Source organism: Eutrema salsugineum, unplaced genomic scaffold, assembly GCF_000478725.1.
Source record: "Eutrema salsugineum unplaced genomic scaffold, Eutsalg1_0 scaffold_22, whole genome shotgun sequence".
In the NCBI taxonomy this organism is placed as follows: Eukaryota; Viridiplantae; Streptophyta; class Magnoliopsida; order Brassicales; family Brassicaceae; genus Eutrema; species Eutrema salsugineum.
Genome location: NW_006256812.1, coordinates 1,455,830 through 1,474,141, shown reverse-complemented (window position 1 = coordinate 1,474,141; position 18,312 = coordinate 1,455,830). Strand labels below are relative to the sequence as shown.

Sequence of the window (18,312 nt, the reverse complement as noted above, 5' to 3'; positions counted from 1 at the left end):
TATCATAAATTAAAACTAAAATGTTACTCTCTCTCTAGTCACTCCTAGTAATCGTACATATATGCACAGACAAACACGTACATACGAAATTGGCTAGCTATTAGAGATCGGTTTTATATTAAAATTAAAGAGTAATGAAGTCCACACCTGATTTTTAATTATCAACCGGTCCTGCCAAATCAAAAGTTGAAAACTTTACGTTAAAATAATAGTAGGAGTTGTGATTAAACAAAACAGCTAGATACTCGTCTGGTCAGCATTATGAGACAAGAATGGGAATGGAAAATCATTTAAAATTAAGACAAGCAACAAAGTATCTTACGAATTCATTTGAGTTAAGGAAAAAAAGAAAAGAAAAGAAGCGACTATATATTAGATCCATAAGACCAAGTTTATTAATTTCAATGAATTTTAATTATTATTCGTTTGTCATCCATTTTCTCTTTCTCTTGAGCAAGTCACGGCTTGTTCGTCAAGAAAACAGAGCAATATATAATAAACTCACATTAGTCTTTGCTTTTTGTAGTCTTTACAAACTTCACTTACAATTATATACATAAACAAAATAGATATAAGTAGGAAGCAGAGAGATCTCTGCACAATTTTCAACAGCTTATACGGCAGACAACAAGGAGTCGCTAAACGGCCTTTTCACTTTTCAGCTTCTTCTTGTTCCTGTTCCAGGTACATATTTTACTAAATAGGTACACATATACATATATATATATATATAAATCAATATGTTCATATTCTCTGCTTTATATATACATGTATATATATTCTCTACTTTGTAGCTCTGGTTTTTGTCTGCACCACCGTTTCTGTGAAGCCTTGTTGTAATTGACGGATCTTGCTTCAGGTTTTATCGTTTGCTCAGATGTTCGTTAAGAAAAAAAAAAAACAGGATTTAGGAAAAGATAAAATATAAACTAGATCTTTAGGGTTTTTTCATGGTTGGTGAAGATTGATATTAAATCAAAAACAAAACTTTTGATTGTGAAAGCCTTGATTTTGTTTCCTATATATTTTTTTTCCTTCTTGGTCTGACCTTTATGTTCCCCATTTAATTATACACTCTCTCTTAAATATCTCAACTCATAGATTTAGAAGCTTATCATGTCTCTCCTCTGTTCTTTTAAATGCTTAGGATCATAAGGAATCAGTGAAAAATCTAATGGCGTCCGAGAACGGCTTCAACGGAGATGTACATATAGTAGAAGAGGTTTCTGAGACCAAGAGAAGCAGAGAAGAAGAGGGAGAGAAAGAAGTGAAGAAAACAGAGAAGAACGACGAAGATCATGAGAAAACAAAAACGGTGCCGTTTTACAAGCTCTTTGCTTTTGCAGATTCCTTGGATTTCCTCTTGATGATCCTCGGGACGCTTGGATCTATTGGAAATGGTCTCGGCTTCCCTATTATGACCGTACTGTTCGGAGATCTAGTAGATGCTTTTGGACAGAATCAGGCTAATTCAAATGTTACCGACAAAGTTTCCAAAGTAAATAAATCAGATGATGTTTCTCTCTTAATTTAGGATCGGTTTCGAGATTTTACTTTTGCTAATAACAGTTTATTAACTCACTCACAGGTAGCTCTGAAGTTTGTATGGCTTGGAATCGGTACTTTTGCGGCTGCTTTTCTCCGTAAGCTATTGGATCTATCAAAAAATTTAAACTTTTTGGTAAAGGTCTTACGAAAAACAGAGTTTTTAACGTTCTTGGTGTCTATGAATGTTCAGAATTGTCTGGTTGGATGATTTCTGGAGAGAGACAAGCAGCAAGAATAAGAAGTATGTATCTAAAGACAATATTAAGACAAGACATCGCCTTTTTCGACGTAGATACAAATACCGGAGAAGTCGTTGGAAGAATGTCTGGTGACACTGTGCTAATCCAAGATGCCATGGGAGAGAAGGTACACAGAGTCAAGTAAAAACAAAAACAATTTTGAAGTTTCCAACTTTTTTGGTTTATTTTCCCAGAACAAGAAACAGTGGATAAAAAGATAACGTTTTTTGGCAGGTGGGGAAAGCTATACAACTTTTATCAACTTTTGTTGGAGGCTTTGTGATAGCTTTCATAAGAGGATGGCTTTTAACATTAGTTATGTTATCTTCAATTCCTCTTCTTGTAATTGCGGGTGCTGGTCTGGCCATCGTCATTGCTAGAACAGCCTCTCATGGACAAACCGCTTATGCCAAAGCTGCCATTGTCGTTGAGCAAACAATTGGTTCCATACGAACGGTATAATTATACTACTTACTTTATACCAAAAAAAAAAAACAGAGATGACAAATTTACAGAGGGATTTTGTCTGATTTTTCAGGTTGCTTCTTTTACGGGAGAGAGACAAGCGATAAGCAATTACAATAAACATCTTGTAACAGCTTATAAAGCAGGAGTCATTGAAGGTGGTTCAACTGGATTGGGACTTGGAACGCTCTTTCTCGTAGTCTTCTGTAGCTACGCTTTAGCGGTTTGGTATGGAGGAAAGTTGATTCTAGACAAAGGTTACACAGGAGGACAAGTCCTCAATATCATCATCTCTGTTTTAACTGGATCCATGTAAGGACGACAACAATGCGTCTTTTTTTGTGGTGTGTTAACTTTCCTTTCCTGAAACCTAATTTTTGAGATCTGTTTTGGTTCCTTTGTTAGGTCGTTAGGTCAAGCATCTCCTTGCTTAAGCGCGTTTGCAGCTGGACAAGCTGCGGCTTACAAGATGTTTGAGACAATAGAGAGAAGACCTGACATTGACTCTTATAGTACAAATGGTAAAGTGTTGGATGACATCAAAGGAGATATTGAGCTTAAAGATGTCTACTTTACTTACCCAGCGAGACCAGATGAGCAAATATTTCGTGGATTTTCACTGTTTATCTCGAGTGGAACAACCGTGGCTTTGGTTGGACAGAGCGGGAGCGGGAAATCTACTGTTGTGAGTCTGATCGAGCGGTTTTACGATCCACAAGCCGGCGAGGTTCTCATAGATGGGATTAACCTAAAAGAGTTTCAGCTAAAATGGATCAGAAGCAAGATTGGACTTGTGAGTCAAGAACCGGTTTTGTTCACTTCAAGCATCAAGGACAACATAGCGTACGGTAAAGAAGACGCTACAATCGAAGAGATTAAAGCGGCTGCGGAGCTTGCAAATGCGTCAAAGTTTGTGGACAAGCTTCCTCAGGGTTTGGACACAATGGTTGGAGAACACGGTACTCAGCTTTCAGGTGGACAGAAACAGAGAATCGCAGTGGCTAGAGCGATTTTAAAAGATCCAAGAATCTTGCTTTTGGACGAAGCTACAAGCGCGCTTGATGCAGAATCTGAGAGAGTGGTTCAAGAAGCGCTTGATAGAATCATGGTTAACCGTACTACAGTTGTGGTTGCTCATCGGTTAAGCACTGTGAGAAATGCTGATATGATCTCTGTCATTCACCAAGGAAAGATCGTAGAGAAAGGTAGTTAATTAACTAACATTCTTTATACCTACACTTTTTTGCTGTGTGATTTGATATGGAGAATTTGATGAACAGGTTCTCACAGTGAACTACTGAAGGACCCGGAAGGAGCTTATTCTCAACTAATCCGTCTACAAGAAGAGAAGAGATCCGATGAGAATCCTGAGGATGAGCAAAAGATGTCATCAATTGAATCATTCAAACAATCAAGTCTGAGAAAATCATCTCTAGGCCGGTCTCTAAGCAAAGGAGGATCATCCAGAGGAAACAGCAGCCGCCATTCTTTCAATATGTTTGGTTTTCCAGCAGGGATTGAAGGGAACGACGTAGCTCAAGATCAAGAAGAGGTTCCGAAAACCAAACAAAAGAAAGTGTCGATTCGCAGGATCGCTGCTCTAAACAAACCAGAGATTCCGGTCCTTATACTCGGAGCTATATCCGCAGCAGCAAATGGAGTCATACTTCCTATCTTCGGAATACTAATCGCAAGCGTTATCAAAGCGTTTTTCAAACCGCCTAAAGAGCTAAAAGAAGACACGAGCTTTTGGGCAATCATATTCATGGTTCTTGGTTTTGCCTCCGTCATCGCGTACCCGGCGCAAACTTTCTTCTTCGCCATAGCTGGATGTAAACTGGTGCAGAGGATAAGAAGTATGTGTTTTGAGAAAGTGGTTCACATGGAAGTCGGATGGTTCGATGAGCCAGAGAACTCGAGCGGAACCATAGGAGCAAGGCTATCAGCAGATGCAGCAGCGATCCGTGGTCTAGTGGGAGATGCTTTGGCTCAGATGGTTCAGAATCTGTCGTCTATATTGGCTGGTCTCATCATTGCCTTCTTGGCTTGCTGGCAGTTAGCTTTCGTCGTCCTCGCGATGCTTCCGCTTATTGCACTCAATGGATTTCTATATATGAAGTTCATGACAGGTTTCAGCGCAGATGCAAAGGTAAAGAAGTTGCTTTTCGGTTTTCAACTTTTTCATACAAGTATACTACAAATGTGCTATCGTAACATTTGATTGAGATTTGTGTAATCATTTGGCAGAAAATGTACGGGGAAGCTAGCCAGGTAGCGAATGATGCGGTTGGGAGCATAAGAACCGTTGCGTCGTTCTGCGCAGAAGACAAAGTGATGAACATGTACACAAAGAAATGTGAAGGTCCTCTGAAGACAGGGATTCGTCAAGGCATAGTCAGTGGTATTGGTTTCGGTTTTTCTTTCTTCGTCCTCTTCGCTTCTTACGCCACCAGTTTCTATGTGGGCGCACGGCTTGTCGACGACGGCAAAACAAACTTCGACTCTGTTTTCAAGGTACACTTATAGAAAATGAAACAGAGCAAAACTGATTGATTTATCTCTCTCTCTGATCGATCGTCTCTGATGATGTTTACTACAATAATAATAATGCAGGTTTTCTTTGCTTTGACAATGGCGGCTATTGCTATCTCTCAATCGAGTTCATTATCCCCTGATTCCAGCAAAGCCGATATAGCTGCTGCCTCGATTTTCGCGATTATGGACAGGGAATCGAAGATTGACCCAAGTGTGGAATCAGGAAGAGTGTTGGATAACGTTAAAGGAGACATTGAGCTTCGTCATGTCAGTTTCAAATACCCAGCAAGACCAGATGTTCAAATCTTTCAGGATCTCTGTCTAAGTATTCGAGCAGGAAAGGTTAGGATTCATAAACTCTGCATCCATCCATCCTTACTTAGATTATTCGTCAAAACAAAAGACAGGACCTTTAAGAAAAGGGAATCTCTGTTTTTTTTTTCAGACGGTTGCTTTGGTCGGAGAAAGCGGGAGCGGGAAATCAACGGTGATTGCTTTGCTACAGAGGTTTTACGATCCAGATTCAGGTGAGATCACTCTGGACGGAGTGGAGATAAAGAGCCTGCGACTAAAATGGCTAAGACAACAAACGGGACTCGTGAGCCAAGAACCGATCTTGTTCAACGAAACGATCAGAGCCAACATTGCTTACGGAAAAGGAGGAGACGCGAGTGAATCCGAAATCGTATCTGCAGCTGAACTATCAAACGCCCATGGATTCATCAGTGGTCTACAGCAGGTAAATTTCAAAAAATCAAGCTTTCTTTTATGGAAATAGGTTCTCGGGTCGGATCCAAAATAACCCGAAATTACTTTCAGGGTTACGATACGATGGTGGGAGAAAGAGGAATCCAGTTATCGGGCGGGCAAAAGCAGCGAGTGGCCATAGCGAGAGCCATCGTCAAGGATCCCAAAGTGTTGCTACTCGACGAAGCAACGAGTGCTCTTGACGCTGAGTCTGAGCGCGTGGTACAGGACGCGCTTGACCGGGTTATGGTAAACCGGACAACGATTGTGGTAGCTCACCGGTTATCGACGATTAAGAACGCTGACGTAATCGCTGTCGTTAAGAACGGAGTCATCGTCGAGAAGGGGAAGCACGAGACTTTGATTAATATCACTGACGGAGTTTATGCTTCGTTAGTTCAGCTTCATCTGAGTGCCGCTTCTTAAATATTTTTTTATCTTTATATCCCTTCACTTTTTTTTAGGGTCAATTATGCCCGTTTATATCCCTTTATTGTTGTTCGTTGTCTTTCCATTTTCAGCATTTCTCAGAAATCCTTCCCTTCCCTTTTACTATTGGTGGAATATATCAACGACAGTGTGTAGATATTCAAATTCGGGACTGGATGGTCATTACGTTTACATATATTTCAGTTGACTTCCTTCCTTCCATAACTAATATATGTGTCTAGGGCCCGGACAAAGTGCACCGTCAAATGGAGCCGAATTTTTTTTTGCTTAAAATCAATTTTTTCGGCTTAAAATCAATATTTTAAGCTTAAGATTAATTTTTTATGCTCAAATTAATTTTTAAAGCTTAAGATCAATTTTTTAAAGCTCAGAATTGATTTTTTGAAGCCCAGAATCTATTTTTAAAGACAAAACGATTTTTAAAAGCTAAAATCGATTTTTTTTTAAGCCCAAAATCAATTTTATAAGCCAAAACCGATTTTCTTAAATCCAAAATCGATTATTATAAGCCAGAATCAGTTTTTCTTTTAAATATTTGATTAGATAATGACTCTTATTTATAGGTAATTTTTTCTTTCCATTTTTTCTATTTTTTCTATTTTTTCGATGTGAGACAAACTTATTTACACACTTTTATAAAAAAAAATTAAGTTTTTTTGGGTGCCTCAAAAATATTATCTTTTAGGTTGCCCTGAAGTCATTGCTTCACGAGCCTTAGTTCTGGATTGGTCTGTATGTAATTATGTATCTAACTATTTTACAAAAGATAGCTAGATTTCTCATTAATTTTCATTTGTTCTAATTTAAAATTAACAAACAAAAACTACATTATACTGGCTCATCACGATGCACGAGTAATACTTCTGAAGCTGATTATACAATTTCGTAAATATAAGATTTAAAGTTAGCAAACAAAAATTTTGGAGTACAATATAGGGGTGGAACCAAATTTGGGCTTAAGCAAATGAGAAGGTTCATTGTTAGATCCGCTAGAAAGTAGAAACCATAACTCAAGATTGGTTTGTCTATCAGATAATTGATTTTTCTTTTATTTACTATTTTTCTTGTGCTCTTCTTTTCTTGGCGGTATTATCAAGGAAATAATCAGAGTGAGTTCAGAATTTCGTATGTACTATCGTAATTCGAAATAATTGAATACATAATACGATGATTGATTTACTTTACATAAGACAAAACCTTTTTTTTCCATGGCATATAACTTATAATCAAACACAAGGAAATAGACTTATATATCAGTAGTGGTAAGCTCTTGAAATCTTCAGTCTTCTCACAGTAGACAGAAACATCCTACAAAACAAAACACCAAAAACAAACCCCTTTTTAATTTCTACAGAACAATATAATAAAATTAATGAACTTTTTAAAAACCAATAAAAAAAAGAAGAAGAATAAGGCCGGTGCTTACTCCCAAGGAACATCCCCAACCATCATCCAGTCACCTTCCCTGTCCGCGTATGTTAGCACATGACTCTTCTCGCTGCACATACCTTCTTCTTCAGCCCCTGTTCCCATTTTTATTTTATTTTTAGATTACGAAAGGCAAACAAATTAACCAGTCCGATTATCCTCTATAATTATACAGAGATCGATACTTGCATGAATGCAGTAATTATATATATACTTACAGAGAATGGATGCGTTGAACATGAAATCTAGGGTTCTGATCAAGTCATGGTAACCATTAAGAGACATTAGATCGATCTTTCTTCCAATTGGAACTCCCTCCATGTTCACCTTCACGTAGAAGCTCCCTACGCTGTTACACTCGTTTTCTTCTTCCTCTTCCTCCGCCACCACCGCCGCATACTCCGTCGCCGGAGTTGCAACGGAATACCCGTAACCACCGTTCAAATAGTGCGTCCCTGAAGATGTCCCCAAGTCGAGTCCGAGCCTCAGGTCTGTGCTAAGGTTCCGAGTACTCGACGAGCCTCCGAATGGGTTGCTCTTACTGCTACTCTCTATCGAGGAAGAAGACGAACTTTTCCCTCTTCCCATCTCTCTCCCTCTCTCTCTCTCTCTCTAACGTTTTTTTTTAGGTAGAGACAAATAAGTAGTGAGCCGCCATGCTTGGTTTGTACGTGTGTGTTTATATAGAAGATGATGAAACTATAATGATTTTTGAATGTTATTTTAATATGGTATATATGGCCTTCGTATTTCGTTTTAAAATTCATACACAAGTACAAAAAAATACGACGGTGGAATGATGAGACAGCGTCCGCTAAGATGTTGTTAGTGTAGCAGACAGAAACACGTGTCAATTGGTGATTCGGTGAAAGTGTTGGTTATGATTTTGTGGGTCTGGTTTTCTCGCTAATGTTAACAACTGAATAACAAATTATTTAAAACAAAAATTATGAAGTTTGGAACTTAAGTGTTTTTTACTTCATTTCTAATATATAACCCCGATACACTTAACATTTTTAATTTTAGAGGTTCTTTATAAAAAAGTGTTAAGGTGAATGCTTACTTAATCATCGGTTAAACACTTCTCTCTTAAGTTCATTAGCTATAATTCTGCTTTTTTCAATTTTTTTAATAACAAATATGACGAAAATAACAAAGTGAGTCCTTGATATGCAAGCATGCCAAACGTTTGAGTCAACGATGATTCGAGTCGACATCAGTTTTTAACATTACAATAAAATAATATTCAGAATCGAATAATTAAGTGTTAGCAATTAATGAAAAATATAATTTTCATCTTTCTCCTAATATTGCTTTCTTTTGAGATTACGTTCATACAACGCTCGAGAAAGAACAAATTGTTTACAATAAAAAAAACGTTAACAGTTATATCGAAAATAATTTTTTTTGGTATTTACTATAGATGTTGTGGTAATCCGAAAACCTACGGACCGGCTTGGCACTGTTTTATTGGGGCAAGGTTGATGTAAATTTTGTTAGTTTTGAAACACATAAGGATTTAATCTGATCCAACCCATATATAATTCCAAACCGTGAAAACGCGCGGTTAAAACATACCCATTATTAGTGATGTAAATCATACGTAGCATATTACAGAGAAGGGAAGTTGTTTTGGGTAATAAAGATGAATAAATCGAGAAATTTAAACGTTTAAAAGAAAAACGGCCAAGGAAGACAGGAGGCATGAGTAATGAATGGTTCACTTAAAGAGAGGACCTAATGAGAGCTCCTTTGTCTATGGAACTTAAGGAGACGTCACAATTCTCATATTTGCAAGCACGAGAAAAAGGAAACACATACACACACGACATAACGACCAACGACTACATTTCTTATCATTCTCCACGTGGCACTTGTATTTCCACATGGACTCCCTCAAACACAGCCCTACACAGAATGTACATTGTATTAATGGGTGCATGCCATATCGTAGAGTTAATTTCAAGAGTAAAATTCAATGTAATTAAACGTATTATATATATATATATGTCGTTTATAAATTCATTGTAAGTAGTCTTTGGCTTGAACAATGTAAACAGATTTGAGACTTGGACCGCAATTGAAAACTATATGGTATGCTCGGCTTGGTTCCCCTCATTTTATTCGGGTTTCAGTACGTTAGTTTGGGAACCAGTTGAGAGCTTTGGAGAAATATAGAAGGAACCAACAAAAAAATCAAAGAGAGAAAGGATAAAGGAGAGATGTTCCCTAACAACACTACAAATTACAATATCCTCACTTTTTTATTTTCTTACTGGCTCCGCCTCCTCTCTGTCCCCTCCGTTTTTCACTATTTTCCTATGAAAAAAAAAGAATCCTCATATGTTTCTAGCGTAATTTTTTGAAAGAAAAATACACTCATTTGTACGAAAAATAATATATACTACAATTTCGGAAATTATTATATATTATAATCGCATTTTATTGGAAACATACATACAAAAATCAAGTACTTTTTTCATACATTTCTTTATTTATGCGCTAATTTTGAGAACTCGACTTTACTGCGTCGTGGTTGCTTGTCAGTCAAAACTTGGGCTTGCTTTTTAAGATGCGTGATTGCATTTGCATGTCTCGTGGCTTTTTTGCCTTTCTAGCCCCTGTTGTTGGACTAATCATAGCCTTTTGCTTTAAGATAACTGGAATAATCGGATCATTTAATTTTTTCTATTGAATATATATATATATATATATATATACATGTATTCATTATAATTGAAGTTTTGAGATATTACTCGGTCACTTTTCCTATCAAACCCTTCTCTTAAATGAACCTACTAGTTTAGAAATAAGTTTGGAAATATATCTCACTAATGCATATGCATAAAACTTGTATTTCTTTTTTTGCAGTCAGAACAGTTGAAATACAAAATGAAAAAAAAAATTGAAACGATCAACTGTTGTGTATATATATATATATATACCGGATTATCTATTAATTTTGTATATATATATTTTAGGAATCAGGGGGGTTATATTTGATGGAAAAAAGGAATGAATTAAACCCTTTCTCAAAAAAAAAAAATGGAACGAATAACTATAACACTGGATATGATATCCAACTAAAATAAATATTTTGACTTTTCTTTCAAAATGAACCTGATTCGCAATAGAAAACGACACAAATTTAGGAACAAAAAAGTACCATTTGCCAAAATTTGTTTTTTTTAAAACAAAAATTGATAGATTTTTTTATGGTTGAAATAAGTGTATGTTAGCGAAAGTTTTAAAATCTGTCGTTTTAAAGAAATAGAAAAAGGGTGCGTAGTCCACGAGGACAGTCAAGTGGAGGTCGATTTGTTTATGTTGGAGCTTAATACGTTCATATAAAAACATTTGTTTATGCTGAAACTCTATAAATCAAAGATACGTGCATGCGTGCGTGCGGCTAGTGAGTCGAGATGTTACGTGCGTTGCGTGTCTTTTTATAGATACTATATAATATTCATCAAAATCCTTGAAATGTTTAGATTACACACGCAATTCATGAATTGTATATATAGATTTACCAAATCCTGAAATGATTTTTAGTTTCTTATTCCTAACCCCATTATATTAAATTATCAGATTTACAAGGCTTTATAGAACCAGCTAAACCTATCAGACTAAACCCAGGGGAATTCATTCCCAAGGCCCAAGCTCTCCATAAATCTCCTATTGACTACCTTTCGACTCTTCAAGCAGTTTAAATCGATCTTTAGTAATTGGATAGTTGTAAGAAAGTTAATTAATTAGTAGAGAATTTTGCTTGGTGGACTAATTAACATATTCTGTTAACATGCGTAAATGATTTCCAATTACCCTTTATAAATTATGATAGAACGTTAATAGAGAATTCAAATTAAGGATCTGTTATGTCACAATTTATGAACGTTTTCTAACGACCCGAGTCTTTGGACGGAACTTCTGAGCGGTTATAAACGATCTGAGCTGGACCGTCAAGTTTAACGGGAGCTTGCCCGTCCACGTTTGCACCGATTGAAATATTTTGAGAAGGGAATTAAGGCGCCAAAATTTTAGGAAATAGTAACCAGATGACGACAAGTGTTTTTCGCATCAATCGAACGGTAATGATATAATGTAATTCTGAAGAAATCATAGGGTCAAAATCGTCCACTTTTATGGCCCAGGTTTTCTCTTTGGTTGCTTTTCCATTTGCGAAATCAAAATTTCAATTTCCCTCGCTTATCTCTTTATCTATCTCTCCCAGTGCAGAAATCTCGATTCTCTAAAATTTTCTCAGATCAGATTTTCAGGTGATCTCCTTTCTCTTTGTGCTCCCACTTATTCTAGACGAGAATCAGGAGCCAGGACTCTCACAGTTCAACCCGCGAGCTTTGAGTAAGTAATTCTTCGCTATTGACACCGTCGCTTGATTTTTCTCTAATTCCGTTTTCGATTTTTGGCTTGTTACTATCGAATTCTGTGAAAATTCGTTGCGATCCCCTTTTGTTTATGGAGATATATCGTCTCGATTTCCAAATCCGGAACCTCGTTTAGTACTGCGTAATTGTTCTCTTGCAAAATCGGAAAACATTGGGATGAATCTGTTGCTAGAGATTAGGGTTTGCTAATCCCGGAACATTTCTATCGGGTGTGTTAAATTCGTTCTATTAGCTATTTTCAGTCTGAAAACACCATGCGATTTGGAATCTATAATCTGTTTATCCTCTTGTTTTTCTCATACTACGCAGATCTAACACCGTCTTTTTTTTTGGGTATTTCCATTACAGCGTCTTGTGAAAAATTCTGGAAAGGGCCGTCATTATTTTTTCAAATAGGTATACAAGAATCGAGTGTTATTTCTCTGGCTAGTACATTTGACATCCTCACTGAATCACAATTTCACATTATATCTGCTCAATGTAACCTGCGTTTTAATGCTTTAGCCATCAGCGTAGGGATAGCAAGCTTGTGTTGCAGTCAGAATAGTATTTTGATTATTATGAATTGTGATCTAGTCACGAGTGAATTATGTGTTCGTTGATATTCGCCTTCTTTTTCCCAAGTAGAATGGTTAACCTTCTGGTGATACTCCTCAGGAAAAGATGAGCGATTATAGAAGCTTCGGCAGTAACTACCACCCATCAAGCCAGTCCAGAAAGATTTCTATAGGAGTTATGGCGGATTCACAACCAAAGAGAAACCCTGGGCCAGATAAGGGTGATGGAGATGAACTGAAATCAGCCACAGTGACTGATGTACTGGCGAACAAGAAAGACACAGGGGATTTAGCTATCAAGCGGAGGAAACCAGCTCAGGGCACAGAATATGTGACATCACCTTGGAGGTCTCCGAGATCCTCTTATCGGAAATTGGGAACTCTGGAGAATGTTCTTTGTAAGCAAACGTCTAGTTTGTCTGGTAGCAAAGGAGTAAACAAGGGACTTAATGGAAAACATCAGGCACCAGCTCGTGACTCATTTCAAAACTTTCCCATCTCGAGTCCTCAGCACAGTGATCCTGAGCCGAACGGCTGCAGGAACGATAAAGGGATGTATAGGAGTCCAGAGAGGATGGAAGAACATCCATCTGCAGTCTTGCAGTCGCACAGAGAGGAGATGGATAAACCAGAGAAGGATAAAAATGGAAGTACTGATGTTCTGAGATCAAAACTGTGGGAAATATTGGGAAAAGTTTCGCCAGCAAATAATGAAGATTTGAACTCTAAGACCCCAGAAGTGGTGAAGACCAAGTTGAGTCAAGACAAGGGTTCAAATGATGAGCCTCGTATTAAGCCTAGACACAATTCAGATTCTATTGAAACGGATTCTGAATGCCCTGACACTGCAACCAGAAGGCCGGTAACTAGATCTTTGTTGCGGAGTGGGGTAGGAGCCAAAGGTGTCCAAAAGAGAACCAAAGCTCGGGCCAACTTAGGTGGCAAAAGCACAGAACAAGTAAATAATGTATTCTCTTTTGAAGAAGGCTTGCGAGGAAAAACTGGCCCTACTATGAATACCACTGTTATGCCGAAGAAACAAAGGGGAAGGACAAAAAATACTGTTGTAAAATGCTTTAAGGCTCATTTTCGCGAAAAGGATGATGCTGTTGGGATTCAGGGGGAGATGAACAAGAGTAAAACTCCATTACGTTCCAAGAGCACGAGAACTGTCAAAAGGTCTTCATTATCGGAGAAAAAGGGAAGTTCCCATCAACAGAGCAAAGCCCCGAAGCAGAAACCAGATATTAGCACAAGGGAAGAAGATGTTCATCCATCGCCAGAAGCTGAAACAGCAGCTACGCCAGAGATGTTCCATGGATTATCTAAAAATGGCAAAAAGCAGGAATTGCCGAATGATGTTTCCAGGGAAAAGTCTGTTGAGCCAGAAAACGAATTCCAGAGTCCAACGTTGGGATATAAAGCACCAATCTTAAGCCCTTCCCCCTGTTTTTCTCCCGAAGCATCTCCGTTGCATCCTAGGAATATTAGTCCCGCTTTTGATGAGACGGAAACACCAATATTTAGCTTCGGTACTAAGAAAACCTCGCAAGGGACTAAAGGCCAAGCGTCAGATACAGAGAGGAGATTGCCTGTAACCTTCATAAACTCAAGCTGCTTTATTTTCACTTAAGAATAATGCGTGTTGACTTTACATTCTCTTCTTCCACCTTTGTGTTTCCTTATATCTTTTCAGGACTTCTTGGAGAAGAAAGGAGATTATTCTTTCAGAAAAGAGAGTTCTGCAGAGCCAAATGAAGAACTAGTTCTGTCAGATCCATCGTCTGATGAAAGAGATTCGGATGGATCAAGAGAAAATTCACCAGCGTTGGGCGATGACAACAGTATGCTTCTTACTTTTTGTTCCTAGACCAAATACAAACCTGAGGATCTTATTTTTCTCTTAACAGAATCTATGTTTTACTTATGTTTTATTGATTTTCTAATTCAGGTCCCGAAGAAAGAGAAACTGCCAATTGGAGTAATGAGAAATCTAACCTATGCTTTAGCTCAGCTAAACGGAACTCTAACCTTAAGGGCAATGGACGTGTCGTGATGAGTCCTACCTCGTCTTTGTCGAAAGGTATAATGCTCATTTCTAAGTCATTGTTGTGGCTTTTTCTACGACACCCTCATTTGTTTTGTCCTGGAATATGAACAGGGATCCATAAAACTGATTCCTTCCAGCAGTTTTCAGAGATGGATGAAGATGAAGGCTTGGGAAGGTCTCTCGTAGATATAAACTAATATTACGTTTCTACCTTAAATCTTTTTTCCTGTCTTAAGTTGTTTACTAATCATGTCTCAGGGCTGTTGCGTTGTTCGCTGTGGCTCTTCAAAACTTTGAGAGAAAACTGAAATCTGCAGCTAAAAAGAAGTCATCAGAAATTATAGCATCAGTCACTGAGGAGATACATCTAGAGTTGGAGAATGTCAAGTCTCAAATCATAACAGAAGCGTATGTTTTTTTTTTGTATTTGATTCTGCATTGCTCCGTTTTAGTATTCACTCACTGATATTGTTAATTATGATACAGGGGAAAGGCGAGTAACCTGGCCAAAACTAAGAGAAAGCATGCAGAAACAAGATTACAAGGTACATTAATGCATCATATATTGATCACTGTAATTCATTTTCAGTCATAAACTGAACATTAGGAAAGCGTATAACTTTTTTTTTTTTCATTATACTATCGTAGTAGTGTAGTCCTGATTCAGGGTTATGGATCAGAAACTGGATATCAACTCTTGCTCTTTAGTTTCTGTATACTGTTGAAGTGCTAACAATCTAGCTGGTACCGTAATTTCTGCTGAAGAGATACACATCACTCACCTATCTGCTTCTAAATTGTCCACTGATATGCTGTATATAACATGTTTTTAGGCTCTCATATTGACACTAAACTTCCATGTAACATAGGCAAAGCTATATAGGCTCATCTCCTGTAAGGAGAATAGAAAGATAGACTTGTGTCTTGTCTTAGAGTGTTGAATTGTGTCCACTGATAATCTGATCGTCTGACAGAGCAACAAGAGAAAATGAGAATGATCCACGAAAAGTTCAAGGACGATGTCGGGCAGCATCTTGAAGATTTCAAGAGTACTATTGAAGGGCTTGAAGCAAACCATTCAGAGTTGAAAGGAGCCATAAAGAAGCAAAGTATGTTCATTTTTTTGTTGTCGTTGTAATTCTTGCTTTTTCAATACAAGGAATTATCCTAACATTAGAACTGCTATGAAACATGATCGTATGGGAACGATCGTGTCGAAGTTAAATACTTTTTGGCAAAAGAGAGGAGAGTAATGATATTTCAGGAGGACCAGTCTCACTTAAGGTTATCTCTCTCATTGACAGGAACATCACACCAAAAACTCATAGCGCATTTTGAAGGAGGCATCGAGACAAAACTGGACAATGCGACAAAAAGAATCAATTCTGTCAACAAGGCAAGTCTTGGTTCTTTCTCTTAGTAAGAATCAAAGTCTGAATGTTAAGTCATCATTTTCAAGCATTTAATCTGAAATTGGTGTCTTTGTTCATAGACTGCGAGAGGAAAGATGCTGCAGCTAAAGATGATTGTCGCAGAATGTTTGAAGGACGACTGACCTGAGTCTCGCAGAATCAATCACACGTCACTCATTGTCCACTTAAAAGTTGATAAAAAAAAACTTGGGGAAACAAGTATTAGAGGAGCCGTGACTTGATTTCCTTTTTTTTTTATTAGTAAAAATGCACCCAAACCAGACCAAGTTATATTCTGTGAAGTGGTGTCACGTGAATAAAGATAGTAGATGCTTGACTCATTCGTATAGAATATAGTTTACAGTTTTATTCCAGTGCATTACCCAAGAGCCTTTTTATATAGTAATGAGAATGTTTTGCCTTACTCCGGTCTCTCCTGAGTTCACGTGAAAGTCAAATAAAACCAAACAAAGTTCCGAAATTAAGACAAAAAAAAAAAATTAATGCAAAACACCCGAATCAAATCCTAAACGGAAACGCAAAATAAACTAGGAGGGGTTGTGAATCTCAAAAGAACTGGATTCGGCATTTAGATGAATGGTCAGGAAGAGCAAGAAGATCACTGATGAGTTGCAGTCTTTTGTTATCATCAGCATCAATTTCCACTTTCATCACTTGAAGAGACTGCATTTGACGTAAAAAGCACTTGGATTGACTAAATTCTCCACCATTTCCTCTAAAACCATACATCTCCAACATTTTCACTTGGCTTGGATCAATGTGGACTCCCTCATTTCTTACACAGTGCAAGCCCTGGATGAGCAAGCAGAACACAGATCATTAACTAATTCTCTGGTTAAGTTTAAAATTGAGAGATTAGATAGATGATACAACACCTTGAGGACCAAAGTTTCAAGTTTTGGAGATTTGTTGAGCAGACTCGGAAGCACTTGCCAACCATGTGATGTATTACTCTCTAAAGAAAGCTTAACAAGGTTTACAAGGTAAGGAAATTCCGTACCGCTTGAGTAGATAAGCTGATACACACACACACACACACACACAAGTACTGGTCATATGATCAGACCAAGAAAATGATATTAAGTATAAGGCAAGGAAGAAGCAGACACACACACACCTTAACAGAAGTAGAAGACAGGGAAAGGTTCTTGACGTTGCTCATCCAATTAATGATCATAGATGGACGACAGAGATGAATGCATTCCCGTGGCATATCAACATCTAGCTTGGCTTCGACAAGGGAATCCAAGAAATAGGAAACTGACTTATAATGCAAGGCAAAACCAGAGAAGTCGAGGTAAACAAGACTCGGTGTGTTGAATTGCGTGACTGGAGAGAGGGCACAACAGCTATTGTAGTGAAATGTGAGTCTCTTGAGGGTATTGTGGGATATACTTAACTCTGTCATTTCTAGTTCATCAATCCGGAGCTTGCTTGGGTAATATTCTAAGGATAGTTCCTCAAGTGTTGGACAACCAGGAAGCATGTTAAGGCACAAGTCATGGCATCTAAGCAGAATTCCATGGAGGAAGAGACTCTTTAGCACTGGAAGGAACACTTTTGGTAAACTCATCTCCAGATGATTAACCTCTATTCCTAATGTTAGCTTAACCAGCGTGTTGTTTGTGAAGACAGCATTAGAAGACAAAAGAGCTACCTCTTCATACGATCCCGTTGTTCTTATACGCAGATCAAGATCCACGAGACCTCGGTCCAAGGCAATGCGTGTCCATTTGTTGATAAGCGCGACAGAGATACTACCGGAAAGACATTTTAGCGTGAGCTTCTTTATGGACATGCGACCGGAAAGTGCTTTATCCACGAAATCCCCGAATCCACGGTGCACATCGTCCTTCTCGCTCATAATTTTTATCTCTTCACCTTTACAATGACACACTAAACATAATTCCCGCCTCTCTCCTAAGCGTAAGCGTAGATACTCTGTCATTATAACCGAGTCGTCTAAGTAATGATTCTCGGGATGCAGTAAATCCGAGTCGTCAAAGTATAAATCATTTTGGGAAGCAAAGAGATGATTCATCAATGGAAACAGATTCCTCCACCTTTTGGAGAGGATACATGTAGAAACCGCTCGTTTTGTTGGAAGAAAAGACAAGATCTGCGCAAGTATTTCATCTGGAAGAGAGTTGATATTATTGATTGCATCTCTAGAGCAAGATGATCCAACCTTTTGGGCTTTCATGACACACAACATCCAAGAAGCCCTAGTTAATTAGCAGTGGAAAAAATAAATTAGTATGATGAGTTGAGATCATCGAACACTAATCATACTTCTTAGGATTTTTTTCATTGAAATTAGGGTTTCAAAAGTTTTCTCAACTACCACTAACTCGTTTAACATCAAACAATTTGGGAATATTCCTTACTTTTCAGCGGAATCGTATATTCTGGTTTTCTCCTATCTTCTTCCACAAGTAAACACTGAGTATTCCC

The 18,312-nt window shown here is 37.9% G+C and overlaps 4 protein-coding genes across 5 annotated transcripts; 2 read left to right on the top strand and 2 right to left on the bottom strand.

Moving 5' to 3' along the window:
* The first annotated feature begins 435 nt into the window (after positions 1-435).
* LOC18015542 (ABC transporter B family member 4) lies at positions 436-6,179 on the top strand. Its single transcript, XM_006397828.2, has 12 exons — positions 436-684; positions 1,148-1,498; positions 1,589-1,643; positions 1,739-1,914; positions 2,022-2,243; positions 2,326-2,564; positions 2,658-3,457; positions 3,533-4,401; positions 4,500-4,766; positions 4,866-5,129; positions 5,233-5,526; positions 5,607-6,179. Exons 2-12 carry the CDS (start codon positions 1,175-1,177, stop codon positions 5,958-5,960), a joined length of 3,864 nt encoding a protein of 1,287 aa, XP_006397891.1. The 5' UTR covers positions 436-684; positions 1,148-1,174; the 3' UTR covers positions 5,961-6,179.
* Positions 6,180-7,237: 1,058 nt separating this feature from the next.
* Positions 7,238-8,015, bottom strand: LOC18015541 (auxin-responsive protein IAA20). The gene is made up of 3 exons (XM_006397827.2): positions 7,631-8,015; positions 7,411-7,507; positions 7,238-7,292 (listed from the first exon to the last, which is right to left on the bottom strand). Exons 1-3 carry the CDS (start codon positions 7,998-8,000, stop codon positions 7,238-7,240), a joined length of 522 nt encoding a protein of 173 aa, XP_006397890.1. The 5' UTR covers positions 8,001-8,015.
* Positions 8,016-11,637: 3,622 nt separating this feature from the next.
* LOC18015540 (meiosis-specific protein ASY3) lies at positions 11,638-16,169 on the top strand. Of its 2 annotated transcripts, XM_024155031.1 has the most exons (11): positions 11,638-11,774; positions 12,167-12,214; positions 12,476-13,969; positions 14,072-14,219; positions 14,327-14,458; positions 14,537-14,600; positions 14,684-14,833; positions 14,912-14,970; positions 15,400-15,534; positions 15,730-15,821; positions 15,918-16,169. In XM_024155031.1, exons 3-11 carry the CDS (start codon positions 12,482-12,484, stop codon positions 15,978-15,980), a joined length of 2,331 nt encoding a protein of 776 aa, XP_024010799.1. In that variant the 5' UTR covers positions 11,638-11,774; positions 12,167-12,214; positions 12,476-12,481; the 3' UTR covers positions 15,981-16,169. The 2 variants fall into 2 exon arrangements, with proteins under 2 accessions (XP_024010799.1, XP_006397889.1); XM_006397826.2 differs by lacking the exon at positions 12,167-12,214.
* Positions 16,170-16,404: 235 nt separating this feature from the next.
* On the bottom strand, positions 16,405-18,061 carry LOC18015539 (putative F-box/LRR-repeat protein At5g25860). Its single transcript, XM_024155093.1, has 4 exons — positions 17,813-18,061; positions 16,976-17,710; positions 16,734-16,874; positions 16,405-16,650 (listed from the first exon to the last, which is right to left on the bottom strand). Exons 1-4 carry the CDS (start codon positions 18,059-18,061, stop codon positions 16,405-16,407), a joined length of 1,371 nt encoding a protein of 456 aa, XP_024010861.1.
* Positions 18,062-18,312: the final 251 nt, after the last annotated feature.

Excerpts from the sequence above, each read along its gene's own strand:
- LOC18015542 (XM_006397828.2), top strand. The coding sequence starts at position 1,175 with ATGGCGTCCGAGAACGGCTTCAACGGAGATGTACATATAGTAGAAGAG. Across the intron at positions 4,767-4,865 it reads ACTTCGACTCTGTTTTCAAG|GTTTTCTTTGCTTTGACAAT; the intron begins GTACACTTATAG and ends ATAATAATGCAG. Across the intron at positions 5,527-5,606 it reads TCATCAGTGGTCTACAGCAG|GGTTACGATACGATGGTGGG; the intron begins GTAAATTTCAAA and ends AATTACTTTCAG.
- LOC18015541 (XM_006397827.2), bottom strand. The coding sequence starts at position 8,000 with ATGGGAAGAGGGAAAAGTTCGTCTTCTTCCTCGATAGAGAGTAGCAGT. Across the intron at positions 7,508-7,630 it reads GTTCAACGCATCCATTCTCT|GGGCTGAAGAAGAAGGTATG; the intron begins GTAAGTATATAT and ends AAATGGGAACAG. Across the intron at positions 7,293-7,410 it reads GTTGGGGATGTTCCTTGGGA|GATGTTTCTGTCTACTGTGA; the intron begins GTAAGCACCGGC and ends TTTGTTTTGTAG.
- LOC18015540 (XM_006397826.2), top strand. The coding sequence starts at position 12,482 with ATGAGCGATTATAGAAGCTTCGGCAGTAACTACCACCCATCAAGCCAG. Across the intron at positions 14,220-14,326 it reads AGCGTTGGGCGATGACAACA|GTCCCGAAGAAAGAGAAACT; the intron begins GTATGCTTCTTA and ends TTTCTAATTCAG. Across the intron at positions 14,601-14,683 it reads GAAGATGAAGGCTTGGGAAG|GGCTGTTGCGTTGTTCGCTG; the intron begins GTCTCTCGTAGA and ends ATCATGTCTCAG.
- LOC18015539 (XM_024155093.1), bottom strand. The coding sequence starts at position 18,061 with ATGAAAGCCCAAAAGGTTGGATCATCTTGCTCTAGAGATGCAATCAAT. Across the intron at positions 17,711-17,812 it reads ATCATTACTTAGACGACTCG|GACGATGTGCACCGTGGATT; the intron begins GTTATAATGACA and ends ATGAGCGAGAAG. Across the intron at positions 16,651-16,733 it reads TTGAAACTTTGGTCCTCAAG|GGCTTGCACTGTGTAAGAAA; the intron begins GTGTTGTATCAT and ends TTGCTCATCCAG.